The sequence below is a fragment of the Muntiacus reevesi genome, chromosome 20, assembly GCF_963930625.1.
Source record: "Muntiacus reevesi chromosome 20, mMunRee1.1, whole genome shotgun sequence".
Taxonomy (NCBI): Eukaryota; Metazoa; Chordata; class Mammalia; order Artiodactyla; family Cervidae; genus Muntiacus; species Muntiacus reevesi.
In genome coordinates, this window is record NC_089268.1 from 36,883,332 (window position 1) to 36,910,761 (window position 27,430).

The 27,430-nt window shown below is 41.8% G+C and overlaps 1 protein-coding gene across 1 annotated transcript in view; it reads right to left on the reverse strand.

Annotated features, from left to right (window-relative positions):
• Nucleotides 1-27,430, reverse strand: part of LOC136151242 (uncharacterized) — a 389,476-nt gene that overhangs the window by 73,977 nt on the left and 288,069 nt on the right. Inside the window, exon 4 of the mRNA XM_065912186.1 lies at nucleotides 3,057-3,192. Within this exon, the coding sequence (XP_065768258.1) occupies nucleotides 3,057-3,192 (136 nt within the window). The remainder of the gene's footprint in view (nucleotides 1-3,056; nucleotides 3,193-27,430) is intronic.

Here is a 27,430-nt window from a genome sequence, read left to right on the forward strand (position 1 = left end):
ATCCATCACAAAGTCACACAACAGTCCAAGTCCAAAGGTTCCAACAGAGCCTTTATGAATTTATATTAGGGTTCTGTTCAGGCTGCACATCTTTAAAACTACAAATGGTCTCACTGGATGTAAGGGTGGCACAAGCCTTGACAGAAGCATGTATCCATCACATGTTCCATGCCTGCAAATGAACATGAAAATACCATCCCAGCCACGAAGCAGACAAGTCCAAAAACAGTGACAGCAGCCCCTGGGTTCAATTAGATCTGCATTACACCTGATCTACAAACCGGCAACATTTCCAGAAAGGTAGATCACAAAAGCAAAAGGCACCTGCAGGAAACACTGTTCCCCTAACCTTTCTTGTCCCCCTTTCCCCTTCAAGTTTGATGATTTGGCAGTTCTGGAACTCTTCCGAGAGAAGTCAAGACTCACTCTGCCAGCCCCAGCTGTTCAAAGCTCAGCTCAATCTGTTCCATACAGTTGGCTGTATTATCACAATAATGTGGCTACAGTTCACCTTCATTTGCTGCAAAGATCATTAACTATCCCTCAGAGAGATCCAGCATTCAAGACAGAGCGTGCCCGAGGCATAATAAACGGAGGTCTCTGGGTAACACAGTTCAAAAGAAGGTACGACGATGCCAGCCAGGCCAGCTGACAGTTCCTACAGTCAGAGAAAAAGGAAGAAAACAAGGGCAGGAAGGATGCAAGAGAAAAGGAAATGCAAGAACGTGCCTGGCAAACGTGTATGTTCATGTGAAGAGTGAATAAAGAGGAAAAAAATATTTTTTGAAATAAAGACAGCAGGACATTTAATGTTAAATCACAGTGGAGACATGACTCCACTTGTCTAGCAACTGAAACATCCTACTACTAGAGAGAGAGTGGATTTGGAAGGAGATTGAGAACAGAGCACAAGAACTACAATCCTATACAGGAAGAAGGCAATACTCTGGACAATTTCAGTACTGTAGAAGACAGCGAATTCAGTCAAACCTGTCCTTAACTCATGTATCTGACCTCCCATTCATAAAACTGAATTAAAGTGTATTGTGGGTGTCTTTCTTCATTCAATTCACCCATTCAATTAGTTTCACACGAGCCTCATTTGAATCTTGTTCACCAAATAATAAGCCAGTTCTACAAAAATACCCAGAGATCAGACTGTCCCCCTCAAAGAAAGTACTGCAGGATACAAATACCCAAAAGTTCTTCAGTTGATCCTGAGAGCATCACAATCAATCCTTGTTCTAATGTGTGTGTTAGTCACTCAGCAATGTCAGACTCCTTGCGACCCCATGGACTAGGGCCCGCCAGGCTCCTCTGTCCATGGAATTCTCAGGGAAGAATACTGGAGGGGGTTGTCATTGTCTCCTCCAACGGATCTTCCTGACCCAGGGATCAAACCCAAGTCTCCTGCATTGCAGGCAGATTCTTTAACATCTTAGCCATCAGGGAAGCCCTCATTTGAATCTCGTTCACCAACCAATAAGTCAGTGCTATAAAAGCACCCAGAGATCAGGCTGTCCCCTTTAAAGAAAGTACTGCAGGATATGAATACCCAGAAGTTCTTCAGTTGATCATGAGAGCATCAAAATGAATCCTGTTCTAAGTGAGTTACAACTGTTACATTAATCTAAACCAAATGCCAGTCAACAAAGGATAGGTAACTGGTGGTGATGGACAACCAGGAGTTGGTGATGGACAGGGAAGCCTGGCATGCTGCAGTCCATGGGCTCGCAGAGTCAGACATGACTGAGCAACTGAACTGAACGGAACTGAAGGTGAAGCAAGAATTTTACTGGCAGGCCTCATCTGCAAAAGATGTATTGGGTTGACCAAAAAGTTGTTAACAGAAAACCCGAACAAAATTTTGGTCAAACCAATACTTTCTTTGGAACTACCCAGCTAACATATTTAAAAAGCAAAAATCAATAGCTCCATAGTCTCCATCTTCACTATTTTCTCTACCTTCTTTTCCTCAGTAAGAATTTATCCGTAAAGCAATGGTTCCCAACTGGGAGCAATTTTATCCTCCATGGTACTTTTCCAGCTGCACAACGGGGGAGTTGAGTGCTACTGGGAATTGGTGGGTTGAGGCCTGGGCTGTCACTAATTTCTATAATGCACAGGAAAAAACCCTACAATACAGAATTATCTAGCCCCAAATGTCAACTGTGTGGGCATTAACATCTCTGCCTGAGAGTTGTTTCAGGGATCCAACTCCCCTGTTGATAGTCTGTATTCTTTTTTTTTCTTTTTTCTTTTTTTTTTACGAGCAGTAGACTCTAAATACCTTCTTACTATCATTAAAATCCCTTCTCTTCACGTAATAGTTAACATTTAACATAAATGAAAAGGAAGGCAAGGGGCAGAAATTTAAAACTAATTTAGAGTACAATGGAACCCTGGCAAATCCTATTATAGCACCAAACTGCATAGGGCTCCAACCAGTGATTTCATTACTAAAAACATTAAAAAGTAAATAAAAATAGCATAGTCTAATTCAATTCACCTAGGAGGTAGCTTCAAAACATACGGACCCAAATAGCAAAAAAAAAAAAAAAAAGAAAAGAAAGAAAAGAGAGCGAGATTTATATTTATAAAAAGGAAAAACATTCTTAAGCCATCTATGTGGAAATACACAAATACACATACACACACCCCACCCACAAGCACAAACACACCCACACCCATACTGAGCCAAACCAGAAGGCTCAAAACCAAACTCAAGACCCAAGCCAAAAGCTCCCCTATTGGCTTTGAACAAAAGAACCTCCCCTAAAGGCGGAAAGAAAGTTGGGATTTAACCTCTTCCTGCACGAGGAGAAGCAATCCCCCCGTCACACCTGGAAACAAAGTCGTCGTCTTGGATGTATTCATCTGTCCTCAGCCCAAGAGCTCAGTGGAGTCACCCTAACATCTGTAGCACTCGGCAGAAAATAATTTGCCGTGAGGTAATTTGGTGTAAGCTCAGGTCAAATCCTCATGTTGCCAAACGAACAGAACTGCCAAAAACCCTTTCCTGTTGCTTTAGCCCTCAGACTGATGTGGTTGTTCACCTGGTTGGCCGTCTCCTTCCCGGTGATTCTCACTCGCTTCCTTGGGCTTTGAGTTGTGTATGTGTGTGGCTGACATGCTTGGGCTCTTTGGCTTTCCTGGATTCCTCTTGGCAGCCGCACTCGGATGCCACAGCTCCTGGGAAGGAAGCAAGCAGAAGGGAGGTATAGTGTTGAACAGGGATAGAGCTATGACTTCCCAGACCGAGGAGAACATGTCCTGCCCTGCCAGGATGGGGAAATCGCTTTTGAAGTGGCGCCCGGGCCTCCCCAGCGCAGACCATCCACAAGCTATTGTTTGGGTGAAGACTTCCACTCGACCATTCAGACGCAGGGACAAAGGAATTCATTCACTGCCTACCGAACGCTCACCATACATGAGGTACTAGGGGCAGGGAAAAATGGGCTGGGGAAACGCACGTGTCCTCAGAGGAGGAGAAAATATTCCAAAGGACATTTTATTTGAACAGACTTTTTGGCAAAATGTTCCCTCTTGTGAGAATAGAATACAGCATATGAATTCGATAATTTATGAAGCTGCTCGTCTGTAACTTGAATCTGGTTTTGTTACCATCCTAGCCACTCCCAGGGTCTAACCCCAAAGCAGCTTTCGTAAACCATCACTGACAGTATCAAGGTGATGAGATAATAGTGGGTTATTTGTCTCTGCTCTCAAAATGGAGAAAACTTAGGGGCAGCAGAACCAGATCATTTCTACCGTGACCAGGTCAAGCATGGAAATCTTTATTTGCAAATGCACTGATACCCACCAGAATGTATTTAAAGACTGAAAACCTACACAGTTCAATCCCAGAAGCAAAACATGAAGACAGCAGCAATATTCAGCAACGGACATAAAGTACTTTCAAGTCTGGGCAGAATTCTAGACATTATTGAATCAGCCAATGGTACTACTTTAAACGGAATTCTCATCCTAAAGGTAATTATATTAAAACTGAAGATTTCCTTCTTTAAAGTGCTTCCCTTTGATCAAAGAAGATTAGGGCTGAGCAGGAAGGATGTGTGGATGGAGCTAGAAGACCAGGAGGAGGGGTGTGGGAAGGCTCCCCTAAATCACATCCAAATCCATGATTCAGCAGTTCATTTTGTAAAATGATAGATCAGTCATATACTTTTTTTACTCATAAAACTAAATTAGCTTATTATCTATCCAACATTACATTCATTGGACTTACTGAATAAATTATGAAAATTTAAATCACAAATGAATTATATAACCAAATGTGGGGTTTTACTGCATGCCAAGAATGTATTTTCTCCTCCAGTGAAATTTTCTGGGATAAACGCAAAGTTAATCATAACACCTCCAAATCATCTTCAAGTTGCCCTGAATCAGAACACTGTGAACAGAAGAATCAAATCTGCACGTGTGTGTGTGCATGCACAATTTATCTTCATCTTACACAATCATGGTTGGGACATCCAGATAGTGTGCTAAGTAAAGTAGTAGTTGGGATTTTTTTTAAGTTGCTTGAGTAGAGCAGCCACTGTCAGGGCAATTTTATTTAAGAATATATTTTTCTGAATAAATATGGTGGATGCTACATTTTTGGGAGTCCTCCTAGAGAATATAAATAAACTATTGATGAGTACCTGTCAATTAGAATCCTCCTCTAGTTTGTGGTATTTGTGATTTATGACAGGAAAATCATTCATTCCCCTAGTGATCATGGAGAAGTCTGCTGAATTTTATATAATATAATTGAAGAGACAGTAAGTCAAAACATATAAAGCATCCTTCATACTTATCTTAGCCATCTGCAAGGTATCTTATAGGCACAAACTATTTAACATCATGTCAGGCCGTTTTATGAGTTTCCCAGGAATTTTAAGTTATTTAAACATGAGCATTTTGCAGTCCCAGTACAAAAACCCAAAGAAGCAAATTTTAGGTACTCAACCAAGGAAGTCTCCCCATGACCATGCCATGCTCATCCACGATGACTCACAAAAAAAGCTGAGAAAAGCAGTGATACAGGCACTCCTGATCAAAGAGGGATGCTAATGGAATAGCAGAAAAATTGAATTTCCTGAGAAACATATGAAGAAAGACATAGAAACAAATAGCAGAAAACCTTATATCCTATTGAGTGATAGGAGGCTGCTTGTTTTTTTTTTTTCTCCTTCCCTTTTCCCTCAGTAAGATTAAGCCTGATGTGAAAAATGCTTACATCTAATCCAAATTCATCAACTAAACAGAAAAAGGAAGTTAAGAAGGAAAGAAAACAAGAAGGAAGGAAGGAACAAGGGAAGCAGCGCCACTTTACCAGTACTGAAGGAAGACTGGCTGGAGAGGTCCATGAATCCACGGACCTGAGTCCACGTGGCATTTCCTTCACAAGGAACCAGAGCTGCTTACAATGGTCAACTAGCTGTGAGATGATGGTGGTGGTTCCTGTCCTTCACTGTCCCAGGCTTTTGAGCACTCCAGTCTCTAACACCCTCCCTGCCCACCTTGGCCTACCCAGCCCTAAAACTGTTCATAGCTTTGGCTCAAATGTCTGCTGATCACCATCAGAGGAACTAATGTCCTCCTTCCTTTGTGCCCTGACCGAGCTTTCCACTCTGCTTACATAGCACTTCTTTTTTTTTTTTCACATAGCACTTCTTATCTGCAGGCTGACTAGTTGACATTTTCTCCCACCAGAATCCAAATGCCTTGAGGACAAATTCAGCACTTTATCTTGTATCTCCAGAGTTTTGTAAAGGGTCTACAATATAGTAAGTGTTCAATAAACAACTGCTGAATAAACTACACCAGTGAACAGAGAAACATGCTAATTTTTCCAAAGACAAAAATGGCTAGAAAATAAAGAACCTACTTCACCTATTTCTGCCCTCCAAACATTTTAAAAGAGTTCTAAATATTTTTAAATATAAGGGAAAATATGTTCTCAAAGAGAAAAGATAAATAACCTCATATAAAATATCACAAGGATAGTGGACATTATAAATTATAACTGTGAAACTCTATAGTCTTTTGAAATCTATGTAGGGCTTCCCTTTAGTTCTACCCTTTCATCTTTCCCAAGATTTCTTTTTCCATCATTGAGTGGTTCAGGCTAAAGACCAAAATGACGCAGGGACACTTATGTGCAAAGACACAAAATCTCCCCACTCTTTACAAACATTCAAGATCCCAAGGCCCAGCAAAAACTCTGGCCAGTTGCCCAGAGAGCTTTTCGAAACCATTCCAAATGACTTAATCTTCCCCCACCCTCTAACTATGGCTTGGGGTTACATTTTACAATGACTATCCTAAAAAGTGTGCATTACTTATAACTGATGAAAAATATGATAGTCTTGGAAACATACACACGTGAAACTATTTCCTATGTCCATTGAGGCCAAGTCATGGCTCTCAAAGAGTCACAGCTGCTAATTCATCAGGCTAAAAGGTCACACCGCAAGGTGACTATGGAGCCAGACAGCTTGCATTTGAACATACACTAGCTTTGGGACCTTGGCAAGTTAGAAATCCTACTATGCCTTGACCTTCACCTCTAAATGGAAAAAAAATAATGGTGGCTGCCCCCCTCCCCCCAGGAGCATTCTGCAGGGCAGAAAAGTTAATACAGGTAAAACAAATAGATACATACATGACATAGAGTAAGTATTCCATAATAGGGCTACTGCTGAATAATCATCTTCAAACGTTCTTGTCCTTACAGGACGACTGTCGTAGAACATTCCAGAAGAGAAGAACATGCACCTCAGCAAGTCTCTGCTATAAAGTCACTGCCATTTTAAGCATAAGGCATAGACAACAGTATGACTAGACATACGATTAGACAAAAAACACTGTTTTGAGCTACATACCAGAGTATACAGGGAAAATCCTACAATGCTTACTAACAATGTGTTCTAAGCCAGGTTTCTTGCCTCTCTGAGCCTGCTTATTTATTATCCAGTGAGATTAGTTATTGTCACCATTATCTTCACCATAGCTAATGCTCTTGATAAAACCTCAATTACATATACAAGAGCATCTCCAATGTACCGATGAGCTATGCACTCGTTATACTTTCATTCCTCCCATTTTCTATCTAAATCCAAGAACTTGCTGCAATTCATGTCAGTTTTCCAAGATTCTCTTGTTTTTCTCTCTCTCCCTTCCACACTGGATCATGTCTGACAGAAGAAAAAGAAAACACTAAAAACAAAAAGTAAAACAGTTTTGTTTCTGAAAAAAAAAAACCCAATCAAACATTCCTGATGAATGAGTTCCCTATTTCGTTGAGCCAAGGGTATCTGTTGCAATAAGTACGTGAGGGAGCCAAAAAAAGGTGGAGGGGATGAATAGTTACCATAAAACTATATTAAAAAAGCAGAGTATGGAACATGAATTGTTAATATCAAGTCAGTTATAAACAGAATAAACAGTGACCTCTTTCTCCGAGTTTGGACTTAGCAGACAAAGGGAAATAAGGTACAAAGTGATGCTCATTTCTCACTTTGAAAACAGATGGTGAGCAGTATCTGAGAAGAATGAATTGCACATCCTTCTAGATTATTTCTGCGGGATTAGATAAGACCAAAAAAAGACACTGAGCATATAATTAATCTAATAAAAATCAGCTTTTATGTTCTCTCTCCTTTTCATAACTGAGCAGCATATAAAATACTAAAGATTGGACATAAACTTCAGAAAGATTTGTGTATAGGCTTTTATTAACTCTTACATAGCTTATTTGTGCCCCCAGATGTTATTTAAAACATCTTTGGGGCCAAAGTGTTCTGATATAAGATAAAAGGAAATTTATCATTAAACAAAATGAATTTGCCACCTCAATAAATGACAAGATGGGTATATTTCTCAAATTTCAAGCATCCATGTGTGTCTACTGCAAACACAAATCACCACAATGAAAGTAGCTCAAAAAATAAATATAAGTATCTAATCCTATATCATATTTTCTTAAATGATGTCACAGATGAAGGGAAAAGTCTATATATAATTTTTTCTTAGTTTTTAGAAGACTAAAATTCATAACAGTGATGTGATTTGATGAAGTTCACACAGCTAATAACTGCAGCATCAGGAGTTGAGTCCAAAGTTTTCCAAATCCACCATCTTCCCCATTAAATTATGCCTCCTCTGAGAATACACCTTCACAATGGAGATATGTGAAGGCCAGGAATGGAAACACAGATTGGAGTCAAGTAATGGTGTCCATTCAATGTTTTTATTTTATTCAATCCGTATAAGGAGACATTGAAACTGTTACAGACAGATTAAAACAACAACAACAAAAAAAAACTGAACTGTTCTCCCTCTAACAATGTTTTCTGGTTAGATGTTTATCTCTTTGATGACATGGTTTAATGAAAGGTTGGGAAACAAATCACTTTTTCCAACCTTCCAAAGTTTCTAGAGTGCATCCTATTTATTATGATTATCTCCTCCATTCAGACTCTCCCTCCAAAGCAGACATTTCTGTACAGTGAAATACAGTCATATTGATACTTCTAATTCTAATCTTCCTGGAAAAACTACAGCATTGTTTATCCTCTTAGATTCAGGCAACAAAGTATATTCATGGACAACTAAAGTCCGTAAGATCCTCTTTTGTGTATGCTTAGTCATGTCCAACTCTCTGCAACCCCATGTGCTGTAGCCCACCAGGCTCCTCTGTCCATGGAATTTTTCAGGCAAGAATACTGGAGTGGGTTGCCATCCTCTACAGAAACAATTTAAGGCATAAGACAACAATGACAAGTGAGAGTAAGATGAGTAAGAAATAGCTCCTGCTTCTTTAATATGAGCATTCATTTAAAGGGAATACTCGAAAACACAGGCAGAAAATTGAAGCAGCTTTCAAAGAATACTGAGCCCTGGTTATGAGCAATAAGTGTTATCCCATGACAAGGGTAAAATAAATAATTTTGGCTTACACAAATTTGGAATGTAAAATGATAATCTAGAACAGCACTATCAGAAGATATGAATGCCTAGCTAGAAATTCAGATCAGACAAAAAAGTCAAAGAAAAAGCTCCTATGTGATGTTATATTTAAACTAATATAAAACTGATTTACTTAAGACATAGTGTTTATGTTGGAAAGGTACACAAGGTTATGAACAGCTTTTATTTCATTGGTTCAATACCAATGCAGAACTTATGCCTTAAATGGCTCCATGAACAGCTCATCAGAAGCCAACTACAAGTCTACAATATGTTTATTTTAAAACAAGAACAAGGACAAGCTGGTTCACTGTTCCTACATCTTTCTGAGGACAGGTTTTCATATAAAACTTTCTACATGAACACATCTACCTTCCAACTACAGTCTTGCTGGCTTTTCTAAGCATCTGCATATTTTTTCTACATTTCTCCTGAAAGGAATTCATAAACTATCAAAGGTTTACATTAAAGACAAGCATCTGAACACTGGCTAAGGTTGAGATTCAGTCTTTAGGAAGTCAAATTAAAATTCTCCTGTCTTCAGAATGATCAAACAATCTCACTTTTAAGGAATGATTCCAAAAGCAAAACACACCTAGTCTTGAACTCGGCTTAGCATTTTTTAAGTTACAAAGAGTCTCTCTTCCAAAGACCCAACAAAAGGCATGACACCAAGTGATCTTCACCTCACTTTTTAAAAATTATTTATTTATTTATTTAACTTAGCTGGGCCTTGGTTGCTGTGCAGACTTCTCTCTAGTTGTGGTGAGTGGGACTATTATTTATTGCAGTGCATGAGCTTCTCATTGTAGTGGCTTTTCTTGTTATAGGGCACAGGATCTAGGCCACTCAGGCTTCAGTACTTGGAGTGCATGGGCTCAGTAGTTGCAGCTCCCAGACTCCAGAGCACAGCCTCAGTAGCTGTGGTGCACATACTTGGTTGCTCTGCAGCACGTGGGATTTTCCTGGAACAGGGACTGAACCCATGTCTCCTGCACTGGCAAGAGGACTCTACCACTGAACCACCAGGGAAGCCCCTACCTCAGTCTCTTTGGTTGCTTTTATGAGATAACTACCCTTGACCACTCTCCCCCACCAGGTGGGACAGATTAGTCAGAGCTGTAGAAAATGAAATTTTATTTCTAAGGTGTTTTGAGTGTTGAACATGTTAATAGAAATGACTGACCTTGATAACACAGTATTATTTAGGTAACAGAAAATACAAATATTGTTATCCTTAAGAAAACAACTAAACTATAACTGGAAGTACTAAGACTTAAAAACAACCATAATGCTGAGAAAAGTCTTAATGATAAGTCAGACTAAAATCTTATTTCATAAACTCAAACATGAAATAATTTCATACTTGGATATAAGGTTCATAAAAGTCAAGTTGAACTTACTGTATCACCTTCACAGTTCTAGTTAGTGGGAAAACCAAGACTAGCTCTCCAATCTTGATTCCTGACTATTTCTGTTTTATAATGTCACTGGAATGAACTTTTATACTATGTCTACCATCTTTAATCAGACCACCAATGCACTCCTGTCTCATGGCTGGATGTTACCAATAACAAATGGCATCAGAATTCACCAGGGGTCTTGGTATTTGCAGTGTGTTCTCAGAGCTAGACCAGGGACATGCCTTTACAGAGTGGAGGGCGTCGGCTGTTGTAAGGGAGTGTGAGTCTGCAGGAGAATTCACATGTACCACATCCAGGACACACAACACGACACAGATGACTCTTCTCTACAGTACTGATTTGAAACGAAAGCAGTTGCAAAACAAGACATTCATCCCACTCTTCAATGATGAGACAGCACACAAAGCAAGACTTAACTCCCGCTAAATTAGAATAAGTCAAGAATGATGGGTTAGAGTTAAGTCAAGAATGACAGGAGGTACAGGTAAGTTTTCTATACCCAGATCCAGGTAAAGTTCTGGTCTACCAGAAACTTGGAGCAGAGATACAGCACACTGCTGAGTTTTCAGGCTAAAGGAAACAGCCATTGTTCCATTTATTTCCCCAGAGTTCCAAATTTTGCTCCCTAGGCTCTCAATGTCAAAGAGGCCAATAATGGGAAGAAAGAAACTCCCAGCTACCACAACTCATGAAGACCAACACTGGTAACACAGGATTCCTACAAAGGATAAAGAGAAACTATTGTAGCCTCCCTAGTCAGCGGAACTAGGTAAATATCCCTACTAACCACCGCAGGTGGGGAAGAGGGAGCAAGGAGGATGTGGACCTTGCTTTTTACTGATCTTTGCCTTACCAATAGCAGGTATTAGGCCTGAGGCAATCATAGCTGACTGTTGGTTTACAGTTCCCTCTTGATAATTTAGAGTGCACGATAGAAAACAATTAACTCAGGCTACTGGTTTTGTGAGCCTTCTCCTTACCTCTACCAAGCAAAGCAAAGAGGGATAAAGAGTGTCCAACAGATTACAAACCATCACAAATACCATATCTCTTCTAACAGAATCATGACAAAAAGCAAGCATTGCAAATAACTCCACTTGACAAATGAGGAAGGGAAAACTCAGAGAAGTTGTAGATTTCCCAGCGTTTCCTAGGTAACTGGCAAAGGCCGGTTTCTAATCCAGAGTTCTAGACTCCAGGCACACTAAACCACGGGCACTCACTGAAGTAACTTTTCTCTCCCACTTCCATCCTTTGCACGTGTGCATACTAAGTCATTGCAGCTGCGTTCGACTCTTTGTAATCCCATGGACAGAAGCCCACCAGGCTCCTCTGTCCATGGGATTCTCCAGGCAAGAATACTGGAGTGGACTGCCATGCCCTCCTCCAGGAGATCTTCCCAACCCAGGGATCAAACTCTTATGTCTCCTGCATTGGCAGGCAGGATCTTTACTGCTACACCACCTGAGAAGCCCCCTTTCCTCCTTTGCTTACATTTAAAAAGCTGAACAGCAGAGAGGGTTTTGAAGGCTGGATTTTCAGAGAATTCATAGATTTCGGTTCTCCATGTTCTTTCTGTCATTATATTATTATTGATAATGTAAAGCTAGCTTTATTATTATCTCTTGAGTCTCTGCAGGGAAAACTAATCTAATTTATTAGATTTAATGAGAATATCATACATTTGGGTGGTGTAGAAGGAGGTGGAGGCTAATAGTTTTATCTATCTCTGCTCTAAAATGAAGAGGGTAAATTATCCAGTGGAAAAGTCAATCCTGTCTTCCAATCAAGTAAATGAAGTCATCTATGTTAACCTTTATACAACAGATACAGAGAGAGAATGTATATAAGATCACTTCTTAAATGCTGGGAAAAGACATCACCCGCTTATTGAAAGCAAATTAGTTCAGTTCCACCTAGACTTTGAGGAAATTAATATAAACTTTTGTGAAAGAAGAGCTAGGAATCCAAAATAGTAATATTCTTTCTCCTCCCCACCCAAAAATACTCTTCTGATAATTAGGATCTGAGAATGGTGTAGCTTTCTAAAGTTTGTGGCACCGTGAACATGTGATAATTAGCATTCACTGTTAAGAGTTAGAAAGTCGTCCTTTTGTGATATTATTCAGAAGTCTCAGCTCTTTACTTTCAGATTAAAATGAAGACTAAAGGACTGACCTTCAACCATGTCCGAATGTCTGTGGGCTGCCTTCCCCACAACCAACAACTTTTCCTAAACTCCCAGCTTTTAACTGCTAAAACCATGGAAACATTAATAGTGATCCTTCATCATCAAACCTCAACTTCCCCTCCCACTTGCACTTTTGACCAAGCTACTCACTTCAAAGCAAGCAACAGCATCCTGTTCAGTTACTCAGTCAGACGTTTACATCTTCCCAACACCTTCAACCAAAAGAAAACCCAAAGCCACACAGAACTTTCATGATCCGATCTCCATGCTCCTCCTAGTCCAGTAAGGGCACTTATGTAACCTCTAATTTTTTTTTTTTTTTGCTTTTATTTTTTCAGTTGCCATGGGAAAGACTGTTTGGGCAGCTCTATCTGCAAGAGGTAATTACTGGCTTTCCAAACACACACATACAGCAATGCTGCAAAGAAAAGTATACACAGTTAAAGAATTTTCAAGGAGACTAAGCAACTGTAGACAATTTATTGCTTTGCGGCTGGTGCAAAAACAAAAGGCAAAAAAAAAAAGTTTATTACCCACTCTACTCCACATTAGCAATTAATATTTCCTCATAATTGAATATTTGTCAGGTAGTATGGACTAGTAAGTACTTTACCTGGATTATCTTCACCTGAATAATAAGTGTCATAAAAATAAATTTACAATTCTGATTTTACGGAAAATAAATGAGGGCAAGAGAGGGTGACTCACACAGGACAAACTTGGAGTGGAGGCAGGATTCGAACCCAGAGCCTTAGACCTTGTTGCACTGGCCACAGCTATCAGCGCCTGACCCCAGCCTGTGGCATGAGCACCACGGGCCTCTGGGCTAGTCTCCTGACAGGCTTACGGTACTCAAACTACCACTCAACCCATCAAGCAAAACTGAGAAAAATACAAAATATTTTCAGTACCAAGAAGCATACGGTCATAGACCACAGTAGTAACAATGACTCTCTTTTTTTTCTTTGTTCCAGTACAAAATAAATATGCATGTGTGACATTCAAATAGGGTGCCTTTTCCATTTTCTTCATCAGTTTCTACTTCCTCGAGTTAACTCCTTAACACTTCTTATCCTTCTCGTCAATAAAAACGCTATCTGCTCAACACTGACCTGTAGGAGACTTGTGAGTAGAGACTAATGAGAAGAGCAGTTGTCCTGTTCTCATCCATTTGATTATTTTCCCTGAGAGAAGAAATACTTTGGCATCTTCTTTAATTTAGGTAATTATTTAGAGGGTCACCAACCTTAACCATGGGTCTGATTCCTCAGGGTGGAAAGTTTATAGAATTCCCAAAGAAATCTCTTTTAAAATACGAGGGAGAGATCAGTTGGTATAGACTGGTCTGGCATTTAACGGTTCCATCCTTGAACACGTCAGCCTACACCAGAGCAGCCTTTGGAAGGGTCAGACGCATCGCTGATTCCCCCCAAAGTCCTGTCTACTCTCCGCGACTCCACCGACCAGGGAGGAGTCGGGACAGCGTGGAGCCCCGTGGCCTCCCCCATCCACCAGCGCAGCGTGCCTTGCAGTTACAACACGGCCTGAAAGTCTGGTAAGACTCTGGCTCCCAGCCCTTGGCCTCATCTGACCCTGCCCTTCTGCCGTATCACTCATCTCCTGGAAAGGAACATATTTCCAAGCCTCTTCCACATCAGCAGTAGGAAAGGAATTTCACGTCCCTGAGTGTTAGGTGACCTGGATAGGGGGTGGCAGGGGAGGAGGGAGAATGTCCAGCCTGGCTTCCTTAGGAGGGAGATGCAACGGAAGGGTAGGGAATTACAATGATGCACTTTCACTTTGCCAAATTCCCACCCCTTTTTGGCCTCGGGCAACACCAGAGAGACTGCCAGGAGGAGGCGGGAGGCTGATGGAAACAGCTCCCCCTCTTCTCATGCACTTCCTGTCTGAACACACGTCTCCGCCACCCTTCCCCGTGCCGGGCGCCTGGGGAGGCGGGCGGGCCTGCCTGACCGCTGGAGCCCCGCCAGCCACACCAGGCACCTCCGTGAGTCCCCGAGAAGCCCGGCGTGGAGGGTGGTCGGGGTGGTGGCAGGGAAGCCCATCAGATGACAGCGACCCATCCATTAGCAACCAGGTACTCTTGCAGTCTCTTCTTAGAGGCGAGCAGAGGGGTGTCTGGACAAAGAAAAGCCATCAGCATGTTTTCTTCCATTCCTTCTCCCAGCACCACACTTTTTAACCTTCTCCTGGGTGCTTGCAGCCCAAAGGTGTGAGGGGATGCTCTTGGCCGGGGAGGCCAGTCTCCCCAGAGGATAAGTGAGCAATTGGACCTGCGGGAATGCAAGGCAGGCCCCCGCAGAGCAAAGAGGCTGTGGTGCTGAAACCTCAACTCACAGACCCAAGGCCAGAGCAGAGTCTGTAATTAGATGTAAACTTGCCAGCGGCTGTCTTAGCGCATGAGGTAAAAAGTTAACATCTGATGGACAGGGACCCGTGCCCAACTCCAGCTCCGGGCCCTCTCCCCGAAGACTAGTTCAAAGGAACGAGGGGTAACGGTGGGAGGACACCCCAAGCTGGAAGCCCCTCTTCTGTGACACTCTAAGCACACTGCACCACCATCATTCCTGCATTATTGATGTGTCCTGCCCACTAGGCAAAGCTGAGGGCTGGCCTTTTCTGGACTTCAGGTTCTTAGCTAAATATGCTAAGTCTGCATTAATAAGGTGGCCACTGGACACTTATGACTCTTAAGCACTTAAAATGTGACCACTCCAAATTAAGAAGTGCTGCAAATTTAAAGTTTACAACAGATTATAAAGACTTAGCAAGAAAATAATAGAGTAGATCTCAATTTTTTTCATAATCATTGCATGCTGAAACAATAATAGTTTAGATATATCAAGTTAAATAAACTGTATTGTTAAAATGAATTTCACTCATTTTCCTTTTTATAGCACAGCTACTAGAAAGTTTAAAATCACATTATAAATTAATTTTTGTATTAATACATTTGCATCCTGTATTTATTGGACAGCATGGCTCTGGGTATACTTTCAATGCTGTTGACTGAATGAAAGAACGTTGATGGGTGATCAGTAAGAGTATTTTTAAATTAACATAGAAACAGTCAATAGAAATAGTTAAAAAAGGAGCGAGGCACAGTTGTTTTTTGAAATAACTTTTGTATCTAGAGCTACACTGCATTCTGAGTCACTTGCTGGGAGAAAATGCTTAGTCATCACTGAGGACTTTGAAAGGATGAGAGGGCGACAGACTGTCGGCCAGGCCACACCACTAAGGCCAAACAACCCTCAGTCCTATGGTGGAGACTCAGCAGAGCCAAAGAGCAAGCACACTCACTGTAAGAAATCGCCAGATGAAACTAAAACAGCCAATCTGGGAACCCCACAGTTTTCCAAGCCTCTCTTCATCCTAAACACCACTGTTCTCTCAGTCCAGCTGTTTGCTTTTAAGATATTCTTTCAGGGTGTTTTAAGAAACTTCACTGCAAATCAAAACCACTATGACAGATCACCTCACACATATCAGGATGGCCACTATTAAAAACCAAAATTAAAAAAAAATGTATTGGTGAAGATGTGGAGAAAATGGAACCTTTGTGTGTAATTGGTGGAAATGTAAAATGGTGCAGCAGCTATGGAAAACAGTATGGAGGTGCCTCAAACAATTATAACTAAAATTATTATCTGATCCAGCCATTCCATTTCCAGGTATGTATCCAGAAGAAGTGAAAGCAGGATCTCAAACAGATATTTGCACAGCTACGGTCATCACATCATTAATTACAAAGTCAACAAGTGGAAGAGAACACAGAAGTCCATCAACAAATGAATGGATAAGTAAAATATAGTGTATATATAAACTGGAAAAATACTCAACCTTTAAAAAGGAAAACCAGTCATATGCTACTACATGAGCGAATCCAGGTAGAACTGAGCAGGCACTGGCTAGCCAACTGCACCGCCAAGACATGGGCAGTACCTGACTACACAACACAGAGGCTGGAAACCTAACATTTTAGGAGGGCTGGTTACCAGGTCAATTTGAAACCGTTTTTTTTTTTTTTAATTTCTGCAACTCTGCCTCAAACAGGAATCAAAAGAAAATGACTCAACTTGCGAAAGAAGGTTAATAATCTGTTGTCTACAGTGTCATCCAAAGTTATATACTTAAGGAAAAGGGGTGGGGGAGAATCAGAGAAAAAAACAAAATAGATTCCAGTAAGTGTACTGACCTCTCATGAATGATAATTCCCTCCAAGCTACCTGTGCTTTCTAAAACATGTCGTTTTATATCAGTTAAGCCACGGCATACACGGCATCAGAGGACTTGCATACACCACGAAGCTCAGACTGAACAACTCGGTGAAAATGGGACAGAAAGCCCACCAAGCGGCAAAAGTTTCCTGAATCCTTTCTACTTGTTTCTTCTCTCACCAGAAACCCAGAAAATCACTTTCAGACACATCCTACGATCAAAGCCCTTTCTTCCATGAGAAGCTTAAAACTACACAGACTTTTCTATTTGCTCTCCTCCCTTCACAAGTATTATTTTTTGAAAACTCCCAACTCCTGCCCCTGACAGCAAAGCCTTAGCGTTCTCACGCACGACCCTGCTCCCCCGCCAACCCCACAATCTCTCTGTCTCCATTTTTAAGTGTCTGGAAAACACAAGAAGGGGGAAACAAAGGGCAAATGCCAGTCTGTGACCTCTGTCTGGACCCAGCCAAGCGTGATGTGTGAATCAGGTGTGTGGAATGGAGGTTTCCATGGCAACGAGACAGCAAGGCAGGCGGAGGAGTCACATACTCTTTCTACTAAGGTAATAGAAAGAGGGAGGCCATCTGAGGGTCCGCGCAGGGGATGCAGGAAGCCCGGAGTTCTCCAGGGACCTGGAGGGTCTAAATCCTCAGTGGCTCCTTCCCCCATCCTCACAGTCACTTGTGATATTAACCTAGCATCTCTCTTTTGGGGGAGAAGGGAGGGAAAGATTAAACTAGTTTCTCAAAGCTGTTGCCCATGAAAAAAGGTAGAAAGACTACAAGAGAAAAGTGTCTTCTTTACATTAAAAAAAAAAAAAAAAAAAAAAAGCTCTATTAGTTAAAAAGTTCAACTACACTAACCAACTGGACACCCGCACACACATCTGCCTGAAAATGAACCGGAAGCACATTTTCATCAAGCTTTCGTGCTTTACCTTGCCAAGTGCTCGTACTTGTGAACCCAGTCCACGATGAAAGGCTGCTGAGCTACATGTTCTACTTTATGAATTTGCAAGTTCTATTTGCCTCAGGTAGAGAACATTAGTTTCAACATTTAGGAAACAGCTTGTTTTTCTTTTAGATCCATAACTCAAAGACAAAGAATAAAAATACACAATTCGAATGAAATCAAAATCAGCCTTGGATACTGAGCTGGAAAAAGGTGGTCTAAATGCCAGGTCTACATGAGCATTAAAACTTTTAAGCTGTTTTCCTAACTTGAGACTCACAGATGTCATCAGGAACCGGAATAAAGCTCGAGCATCTGGATCCCAGTCACAAGACAGCAAACTCCACTTGCTATCCTATTTAGCTGCTCTGGGAAAGAGGTCTTTTGGATCCACCAGATCCCTAGTCCAGAGCCCATAGAAGAGAAGACCATGGCATATGACCCCTGCTAGTGGCTCTCCTTCAGCAGACCACCCTTCCCCCTGCATCCGACAAGACTCTCTACATCACACAACTGACCACTCACTCAGGCTCCAGTCCTTTCAGATGCTGCCCCACTGCGCTCTGAGAAATTCAAATTTCTAACCATAGTCTGCAAAACCATATGTGATCTGGCCTCTGTCTACCTCTTCAGTTTACCTACCACCATTCTCCAATGTATACTCCACATTGCAGGCAAATTTCAACTTTTTTTTTTTAATTTCAACTTTTTTAACTCCCCAAAGTTCATCATTACTCTCTTTCACCTTCGGTCCTTTATGGTACTGGTTCCTACAAAGAACACTCACCTTTTCCCAAAATTCCAGTCCAGGCAACACTTCCTCCAGGATGCCTTCATCCCTGCCACAATTTCAGCCATCAACACCCTTCTAGGTGCAGCCACACCAGCCCAAGCATCCCACAACATCACCATGACAACCATCTTCGTATTTCTGACCCTTGCCAGCTCACAGAGGGAACACGCCATGTGCCATGTTCACCTGTGTCCTAATGGGAGGTCCAGCACATAGGAGGTGGTCAAGCAAGATTTACCAGCAATGAATGAATGATACGTGAACGAACAGAGCAAGCCAACAGGGCATGACTGACCACAGATAACACTGACCACATCTGGGCCTGAGCCTCACAGGCCAGGGCTAAGGCTTATTGCTTCCATGGCTTCAGGAGAGTTACTTCATCTCACTGACCTTTAGGTTCCTATTTTTAAATTAGCCTGACTCCAATGGCCCACAATTATAATAACGATCAAATGAGACAATGGTTGGGAAATTCTCCACGAAAATTTTAATCAGTCTGTATATGACGGCACTTCCAGTAGGAAGGAAAATGAAAGAAAGGAGGGGTAGAAGCAGGGAAGAACCTAAGGAAGAATGGTGTAACAGGCCTAGCAGGGGGATTCAGACACTCATGGTCAGCTTCCACATAAAGGCAGAGACTGACTTCTTTCCCAGAGATAATAATGTCCCCCTCTTGCTCATTTTGAGCCTAGATGCCCATATAATCTTCAATTTCCATGTAAATACATTTCCACAAATGCACCATGTTAATCTCCACTAACCATCACCATCAATCAGTTCTTGGAACTCTTATTTTTGTAAATACCCTCTCATTCCCCATGTCCCATGTAAATCTCACCCAACTGTCAGCATTCATAATAAATCTCATTCATGTTGATAATGCCTTTCTTGAGTAAACGAGCCTCTCCCTTCTGGTGTAATGTTGATGCTGTTCCATTGCGAAGTCATGTCCAACTCTTTACCACCTCATGTACTGCAGCATACCAGGCTCCACTATCTTTCACTGTCTCCCGGAGTTTGTTCAGTCCACTGAGTCAGTGATGCTAACTAACCATCCTGTTCATCCTCTGCCACCCCATTCTCTTCCTGCCTTCATTCTTTCCCAGCATCAGGGTCTTTTCCAACGAGTCAGCACTTCTCATCAGGTGGCCAAAGTACTACAGCTTCAGCATCAGTCCTTCCAATGAATAGCAGGGTTGATTTCCTTTAGGATTGACTGGTTTGATCTTCTGGTGCATCCCAGGCCCATATTTCACTATTCAGTGCTTTATCTCTAACTTCTTCACCTGTATATACCTGTTCCACTTTCTGGAATGTGGGGAGGACCTTACACTTCAGAGAAGCCAAGTCTGGGTTAGAAAACATGGCAGGGTGCAGGGGTGGCAGAGAAGGTGAATGGTAAGCAGTGTTTTAAGAGAAAGTAAGATTGACTGGTCTGCTAAGAAAACAAAAATATACAAGGAGAATTGTTATGAGAAAATTAGCTAATCAGTTTCTGAAGACTCAAAGGTCCTGTGGTAGTTGAACATGACAGACTATAAAAAAGGCATAGGACAATGTTTCAGACACAGTGGGGCAAGCAAGAAACACTCTTTCCAAAACGCATTCAACAAATGATTCTCTATTACTGAATGAGAAGATCAATCATAAGAAAGAAAGGGAAAAGCAAAGGGGAATGGAGACTAAATGGAAAAAGCAGCAAGGGAATGATCAAACAGCAGCATTTCGCTGAGTACACAGTTCTCCTGGGATATGGGAACTGTTCCATGGATTTGTTTGGGTCACACAAGGTGGACAGCAATGGCTGCTAAACCAAAGCCATGGCTGCAAGATCGGGCAGTCCGTGTAGGACAATTAAACACACACGTTACCATTTAATCAAAGCTATAAATTAGCTTATGGAAAGTACAAAACAAGCCCCGTAGACAGATTAAGGGCCGATCACTACATGGTGAAGTGGTCAGGCGGAGACTTTCTCAAAGATAAACTTCCGTCTTAAAAGATAAAAGCATGGCCTGGGATACTATTGGCAAGTGATGGAAACCTACCCAGAGACGGAAGTGACCTTCAAATGATAAGTGGGTGCGAAAAGTAGAAATATCTGGCTAAAGCAAGACCTGGTTGGGAGTGGCAGGGCATGGATTTGGCAAAGTAGGCTGAAGAAGAGGAAAGACAGACTACATAGGAGAGATCAATTCGAAGGAATTTAGGCAACTAAATTTAGGAATTTAGAGGGAAGAAAGGAGGATCAAAATGAAAGGAAAAGAAATTTTAAAAAAGAAAAATGTTACAAAGCATTTATCACTAGAGATAAGTTAAATTTTGGATGTCTTGATGGGAATTAAATGTAATAAATGCATTATTTTTCCTGATTAGAGAAGCTTTTTTAAAAAAAGTATTCAGTATTGGCCAAAATGCAGCAAGACGGCACTCTGAAATATTAGTGTTGGGAGGATACAACTTCCTTGGGAAGTAATTTGTTAATATAAGATGTGCAGGGATCCTTTAAAGACACTGTAGTTCTTCTATAGAATGATGATTTAATAAAATAATCAGGAATATGGAAAAAACCATTCATGTCCAAAGATGCCCTGTATAGCATTGCTTGTTGCTGTTCACTGTTCAATCACTCAGTCATGTTCTACTCTTTGCAACCCCATGGACTACACCATGCCAGGCTTCCCTGTCCTTCATCATCTCCCGAAGCTCAAACTCATGTCCAATAGGTTGGTGATGCCATCCAACCATCTCATCCTCTGTCGTCCCCTACTTCTCCTGCCTTCAATCTTGCCCAGCATCAGGGTCTTTTCAAATGAGTGAGCTCTTCCCATCAGGTGGCCAATGTATTGAAGCTTCAGTTTCAGCATCAGTCCTTCCAATGAACATACAGGGTTGATTTCCTTTAGGACTGACTGGTTTGATCTCCCTGTTGTCCAAGGGACTCTCAAGAGGATTCCTTACCTAATACAATAAACCACAATCAACAAAATTAGTAGAGCAGAAAACTCAAAGGGGGATTGTGAAATTGTGAGACAGTCGCATCAAGAATTACAACTCAATGGAAGAATGGGATGGACATGAATACATGATGATGTATACAATGATGATGTATATGATGATTGTATAGCACAGGGAACTCTACTCAGTGCTCTGTGTGACCTAAATGAGAGGGAAATCCAAAAAGGAGGGAGTATATGGATATGTATAGCTGATTCGCTTTGCTATACAGCAGAAGCTAACCCAAGACTGTAAAACAACTATGCTCTAGTAAAAATTAATTTCAAAAAAAGAATCACATCTCAACCATTAAATACCTTATTTTATTGTTACAGAAAGAAAGTCAGAGTTCAAAATGTACATATATAGTTAACCCCACTTATATAAAAATGCATACAGAGATACGATATAGAAATACTAAATGGCAATACATTCAAATTCTCTCTAGATTATAAAACTACAGGTCAATTTTATTTTCTTTCAGAGGTCTTACCATGTTTTCCAAATTTTCCACAATAAGCATGGATTACTATGTAATTTAAAATGATGTTTAGACATTGAAAACTGGCTTCCCTTGTGAGCTCAGCTGGTACAAAATTCACCTGCAATGTGGGAGACCTGGGTTCAATCCCTGGGTTGGGAAGATCCCCTGGAGAAAGGAAAGGCTACCCACTCCAGTATTTTCACCTGGAGAATTCCATGGACTGTATAGTCAATGGGGTAGCAAAGAGTCGGACACGACTGAGCAACTTTCACTTCACTTTACTGAAAAATGAAATAAACATTTTAGAGAGAGCTGTCCGTGGAAAGTGAAAATAGTCCCCACTCTGAGCTTTCTAGGGACAGTGCCTTAATTTCCAGACAAGAGCACATTTCCCTTCTAAACTTGTGACTACACATGATTGTAAAGACAACGTGTAAGACTGTTCCCCTCAGATTTTATTGTTCACAAGAAATGACTTTTAGAAGTCCTTTCATCATTGCTTTTTCACAAGAGGAGTAAATGTCAACTTTATTTTGGATCTTGACTTTTCCAGAAAGCCTAAATTCCATGGAATAGCCCAACTCTTCTCTTTCCTCTCTACTCTCCTCCCACCAATCTTCTCCCAATATCTCTTTTTCTCTAATGTGCAGGTGTATTTCTTAAGTACTGCCCTCAGACCAAGAAGGTAGCATTGTCTTAGAATTTTTCTATACTATACATACTGTTCAGAGTAGCACCCTCCACTCAAAAACAACTTAAAAGTTTCAAAAGTACAACTCAATTTCTGTTGCACTTTTAGGATATTTACAAACACCGTAGGAAACAACTGCAAAGAAAAAAAAAAAGCATGGCAGAAGTCAACACAATACTCATTTAAAATGCCACGTGATGAACTGCTCTCTCTGAGCAAAGCCTCAGTCCACACTGGGAGCAGAGGAGGAAGCAGAAGCTGGCAACAGCCCACCACTGGAGGGGGGGGGGGCCGCGGAAAGTGGTGGTTAAACTCTACATGAAAGAGAGAGGCTTGACATTTTTCTATTACCAAACCAGGCAATTAAAACATTAAATGTGAAATCTGAGGCACTGTAAATTTCCTAATATGGTAGAAGTGCTGAGTTTCCCAAATGATGTTTTCTCATCTTTCAACATATCAAAGAGCATGCCAAAATCCCCAAAGAAACATTTCCATTTTGAAAACAAAAATAAACCACACACAGCCACATTCTATTAATAGTGTTGTCTCGCCTTAAAGACCTTGCATCCTTAGTTTAAAAAAAAAAAATCACGGTTTACATAAAATTTAACATTATTGAACATTTCCATCCAAAATAAACTGGCCGTGTGGAGGTGAGTTAGCAGGGACTGGGGCTAAAGGAATCCAATCTCTTCTGTCTTTTTCTTACTGGAGACCAAAGGCTCAGGTCCTCATCATCACACCTACAAACTTTGTAAATATTTTCTATAGCCTCAGCAGCGTTTCTTAAGAGTGTCAAGAAAGTTGACATAAGACACACAGGTTCAAACCAACTCCACTAGGTGTGAAGACCTAAGATACAGGGACACAGCTTCTAGAAATGAAAATCCTGGCAGAAGTTGCCCAGTGAAGCAAAAGACATGTCAAAGATCCCCAAATCCAAACTCTAAACTCTTGATCCCGCCACCATGAAAAAGAAAAACGCTCTCCCATGGGCATTTTCTGTTTAGAGACAGGAAAAGCCATTCAATGCGGTGTTTTCCTTTCTCAACTCAAATACCCATGAGCCGCTGCCTGTCTGCTCAGTGGAGTCCCTTACTCAGGGTGAGGGCATTACTCTATCCTAGAAGCTTGATCAAGCAAGTTGAGTGCCAGTTTAACCCCAAGTCTTCTGGAGAAAGGAGTTGCTATCATCTGCCCGCAGGAACAGTCTTAAACATTTAAGCTCCGAGAAAAACCCTAGTATGTTTCTCCAAAGGAGAGCAAAAGGGAACCCTGGAGAGATACAGGGCCTGATCGGAGAAGGTGAGGTGGAACGAAGCAAATGGACCCAGGACACCAACACCAATGTGACTAGGATGAAAAGAAAAGATATATGGTCAGTGGTGAGGTGAAAAGATCGGCTCTCTTAAACCAGCAGATCCAAGTTCAAACCCTCACCCAGCTACTTAAATACACTGGGCAAGTTAACTAACCTGTATTTCTACTTCCTTCATGAACATCCAATACTGTTTGGTGGAGGCTAGTAAGCGTTTAACAGTCCTTAAAGTATTTAGCACAGCTACAAACATTTGAGGTTTGTTCTGTTATTATCCCCACTTTGTAAATGAAGAAGCAGAGGCATGGGGAGGTCATATGCTTTGAAGGTGGCGAAGTTGTGATTCAAATCCGGGTAGTATGGCTCTGGCATCCAAGCTCGGAAGCTCCACGGTGCTTCATCCATAAAACACTTCCTCTTCAAAGTCATGGGAGGGCTGCAGGGACATGTATGGACAGCACCCAGCGCAGTGCCTGACATTTAGCACGCTGGGCTGAATCGTTCTCCCTCCTCCCACTCCTCACGGAGCTCTCCCCACACTGTGGGAGGCTGGAGGCCAGATTCTGCACACAGATAAAGGCAGCTATGTCAATCTGCAAAGGCTCAGGGGCTCCAGGGCAGGCTAGAAAATAACCCTCTGTCATCATCCCCTGAGGCTTGGAACAAGAGCTCTAACTGAAGCAGAGATGTCCAAGACATCCAGACAGAGGCGGCCTCTATTTATGACCATCTGCATTCAAGGCACAGATACTGGAGACGAGGCTTGGGGAAGCTGATTTTTTTGCACTAGGAGCTGTACACACACACACACACACACACACACACACACACACACACACACACACACACACACACACGTCAGACAACACCACACCACATCTAACACTTGCATCGTACCCGCCACTGAGGGAAAATGATCGACTTTCCAGAACTTTCCATGGCCTAGAAACTAGCAGAGAGCCTGCATCAGCCTGCAGCTCACTTGAAGGCAGTCCAGACGCTGATGGAGACCTACGGGACAGAGTCCCTTTTGAAAATTATTAAGAACAAATTAGGCCCTGGGGAGTTGTGTTGTAAAACATGAGAAAATTTTGTTTTCCAGCCCTTTGGCAGTATTTTCATGAACTGATGACAGTACAAGAGGACAGAGACTATTTTTGTGTCCTGATCTTGGTCTAAAGTATCACTGAGGAAGGTGCACGTGTTACCAGTTAAGTCATTTATCTAGTTGAGCAAATAGTGACCCACAAAGGCTAGGGATTAGGATATATTTGAACAGCTCCAAATGCTCCCCCAGTACATGTCACTAATACGAGAAGTTTATACATGCTACCAGGTAGGAATGCTGTACACCCATTTGTTCAATTTTTCCTCCATTAACAAAACGTCCTATTTTCTGCTAAGACCACATAAGAACATGATTTTTTACTGCAATAAAAAATATCACTCCAATGAAGGATTGAAGCTGTTGTTCTGACTCGGAGCTAACATCATTTAAAAGGTAATTAAGAAGGAAAGCAGACTTCCCACGTTTTCTATCTCAGTCAGTGAGGCTGCAGGGTTCACTGCTGCCTGCCAAAGCCTTCGAATGACAGCACTCATCACCACGAGGTTTCTAAAACTATAAGCTTGCATTGTGAGTAAGCTTGATTTTCTGCTTTAGAAATCCCTCACCTGCCAGCCAGCGCTCAGGGCATACTGCTAAGAGGCTCCATGAAAAGCCCAGGTGCACGCACTGGAAATCAAGTTCTTCATTCATTTTAATTACAGGTCGGCACAAGTGAGAGAGGATGGTGAAGAAACCACCTTCCTGAGATGTTCATTAGAATCGGCAGTTTTCTATTGGAGGGTGCGAGACCAGAACACATCCATCCTTCAGCTCGCAGCCGAGTCCCCGACGTGAAGGATGCTTCTGGAATTGCACACCAGCCACCTTTAGACTTGTGGCTCAGCCCAGAACAGGTAAACAGCAGAGGCAGGAACAGAAAAGCAAAGAGGTCACAATCGAAGAGGAAGACGAGATGAAATTTTAAGCTGTCACCCCCCCACCAGAGCTCCCCTACCCTCCAAACAGAGAGGTTTGCTATCTTTTTTATCATTTCAAATACCATTAAATGGGGCTGAAAGAGGCAAGAAAAGGAGTGAGAGAGTGTGTGTGTGAGAGAGAGAGAGAGAGTGTGAGTGTGTGTGTGTGTGTGTGTGTTGTGAGTCAGCAAAAGCCGGAAGCCTTACAAAAAGACTTCAGACAACAAGCTGGAGAGGAGGACAATAGCTTCCACCCCGAGACAGTGAGAAATTGCATTGTCCTCAGGGATCACGGCCACCCGTGTGCAGCGCAGATAAGTGAGAACCTTCTCCGCCTTGGCCAATAGGAGCGTCGCAGCCACAGCTGCTCACAGAAGCTCTGGGTGGCCTGGGCTCCAGCCGCTCCAAATGGTTTCAAGGCAAAGACGCTGCAGCTGGGTGGTGCTCAGAAGTGTGGGGGTGGGAAGCGAGGCTGCCTGCCTGCCCAAGTGGAGGTGCTCTAAATCCCCGCTCCCAGCTTAGGGAAGGCGCACAGGGGTTTCTGGGCTGCTTCCAAAGGCAGCTGAGCCTGCCTCACCACCGCGTCACAGCAATAAGCTGAAACTGGTCTTCAGAGACGGCAACAACTGTGGGGAAACGTCCCTGCCACGCAGTGCTTGGGGCTCGCAGACCAAGAGGATAATTAATGCCACTTGGCCGAAGAGAGGGGCATTCCAAAGACAGTCAGCAAGGAGACAGGAGGCTTGCCACACACCCTACACCGCAGACAAGGCCTCTTGAGACAGTCCCTTTAAAGACTCGGGCAAATCTGATCAAGCACTTACAGCTGCAGTAACATTTTTTTTTTCCATTTTGATTTTTTTTTTTAACTTTTTATGTTATGTTGGAGTATAGTTGATTAATGATGTTGTGATAGTTTCAGGTATATAGCAAAGTGATTCGGTTCTACATACACATGTACTGAATTCTTTTTCAAATTCTTGTCCCATTTAAGTTGTTACATAATACTGGGCAGAGTTCCCTGTGCTACACAGTAGGTCCTTGTTGGCTGTTCCTTTTAAGTATAGCTGCAGTAAAATTTTAAATTAAAAAAAAAAAAGTATTAGCTATCCCAAGCGGAAAAAAAAATTAACATTTGAGGAAAAGGATATGAAAGCAACTGTAGGGGCTCACTTTGGGGATATTGTCATTTGCAAGGAAAATCTTTTAGAATAAAAAATATTTACTTATTAATGACTTATTAATTTACTTATTACTTGCCATCCAATTTTATCATATTTCTTGTCATAGGTCATATTTTTTAATGTCTTCATATCTATGGCTGATA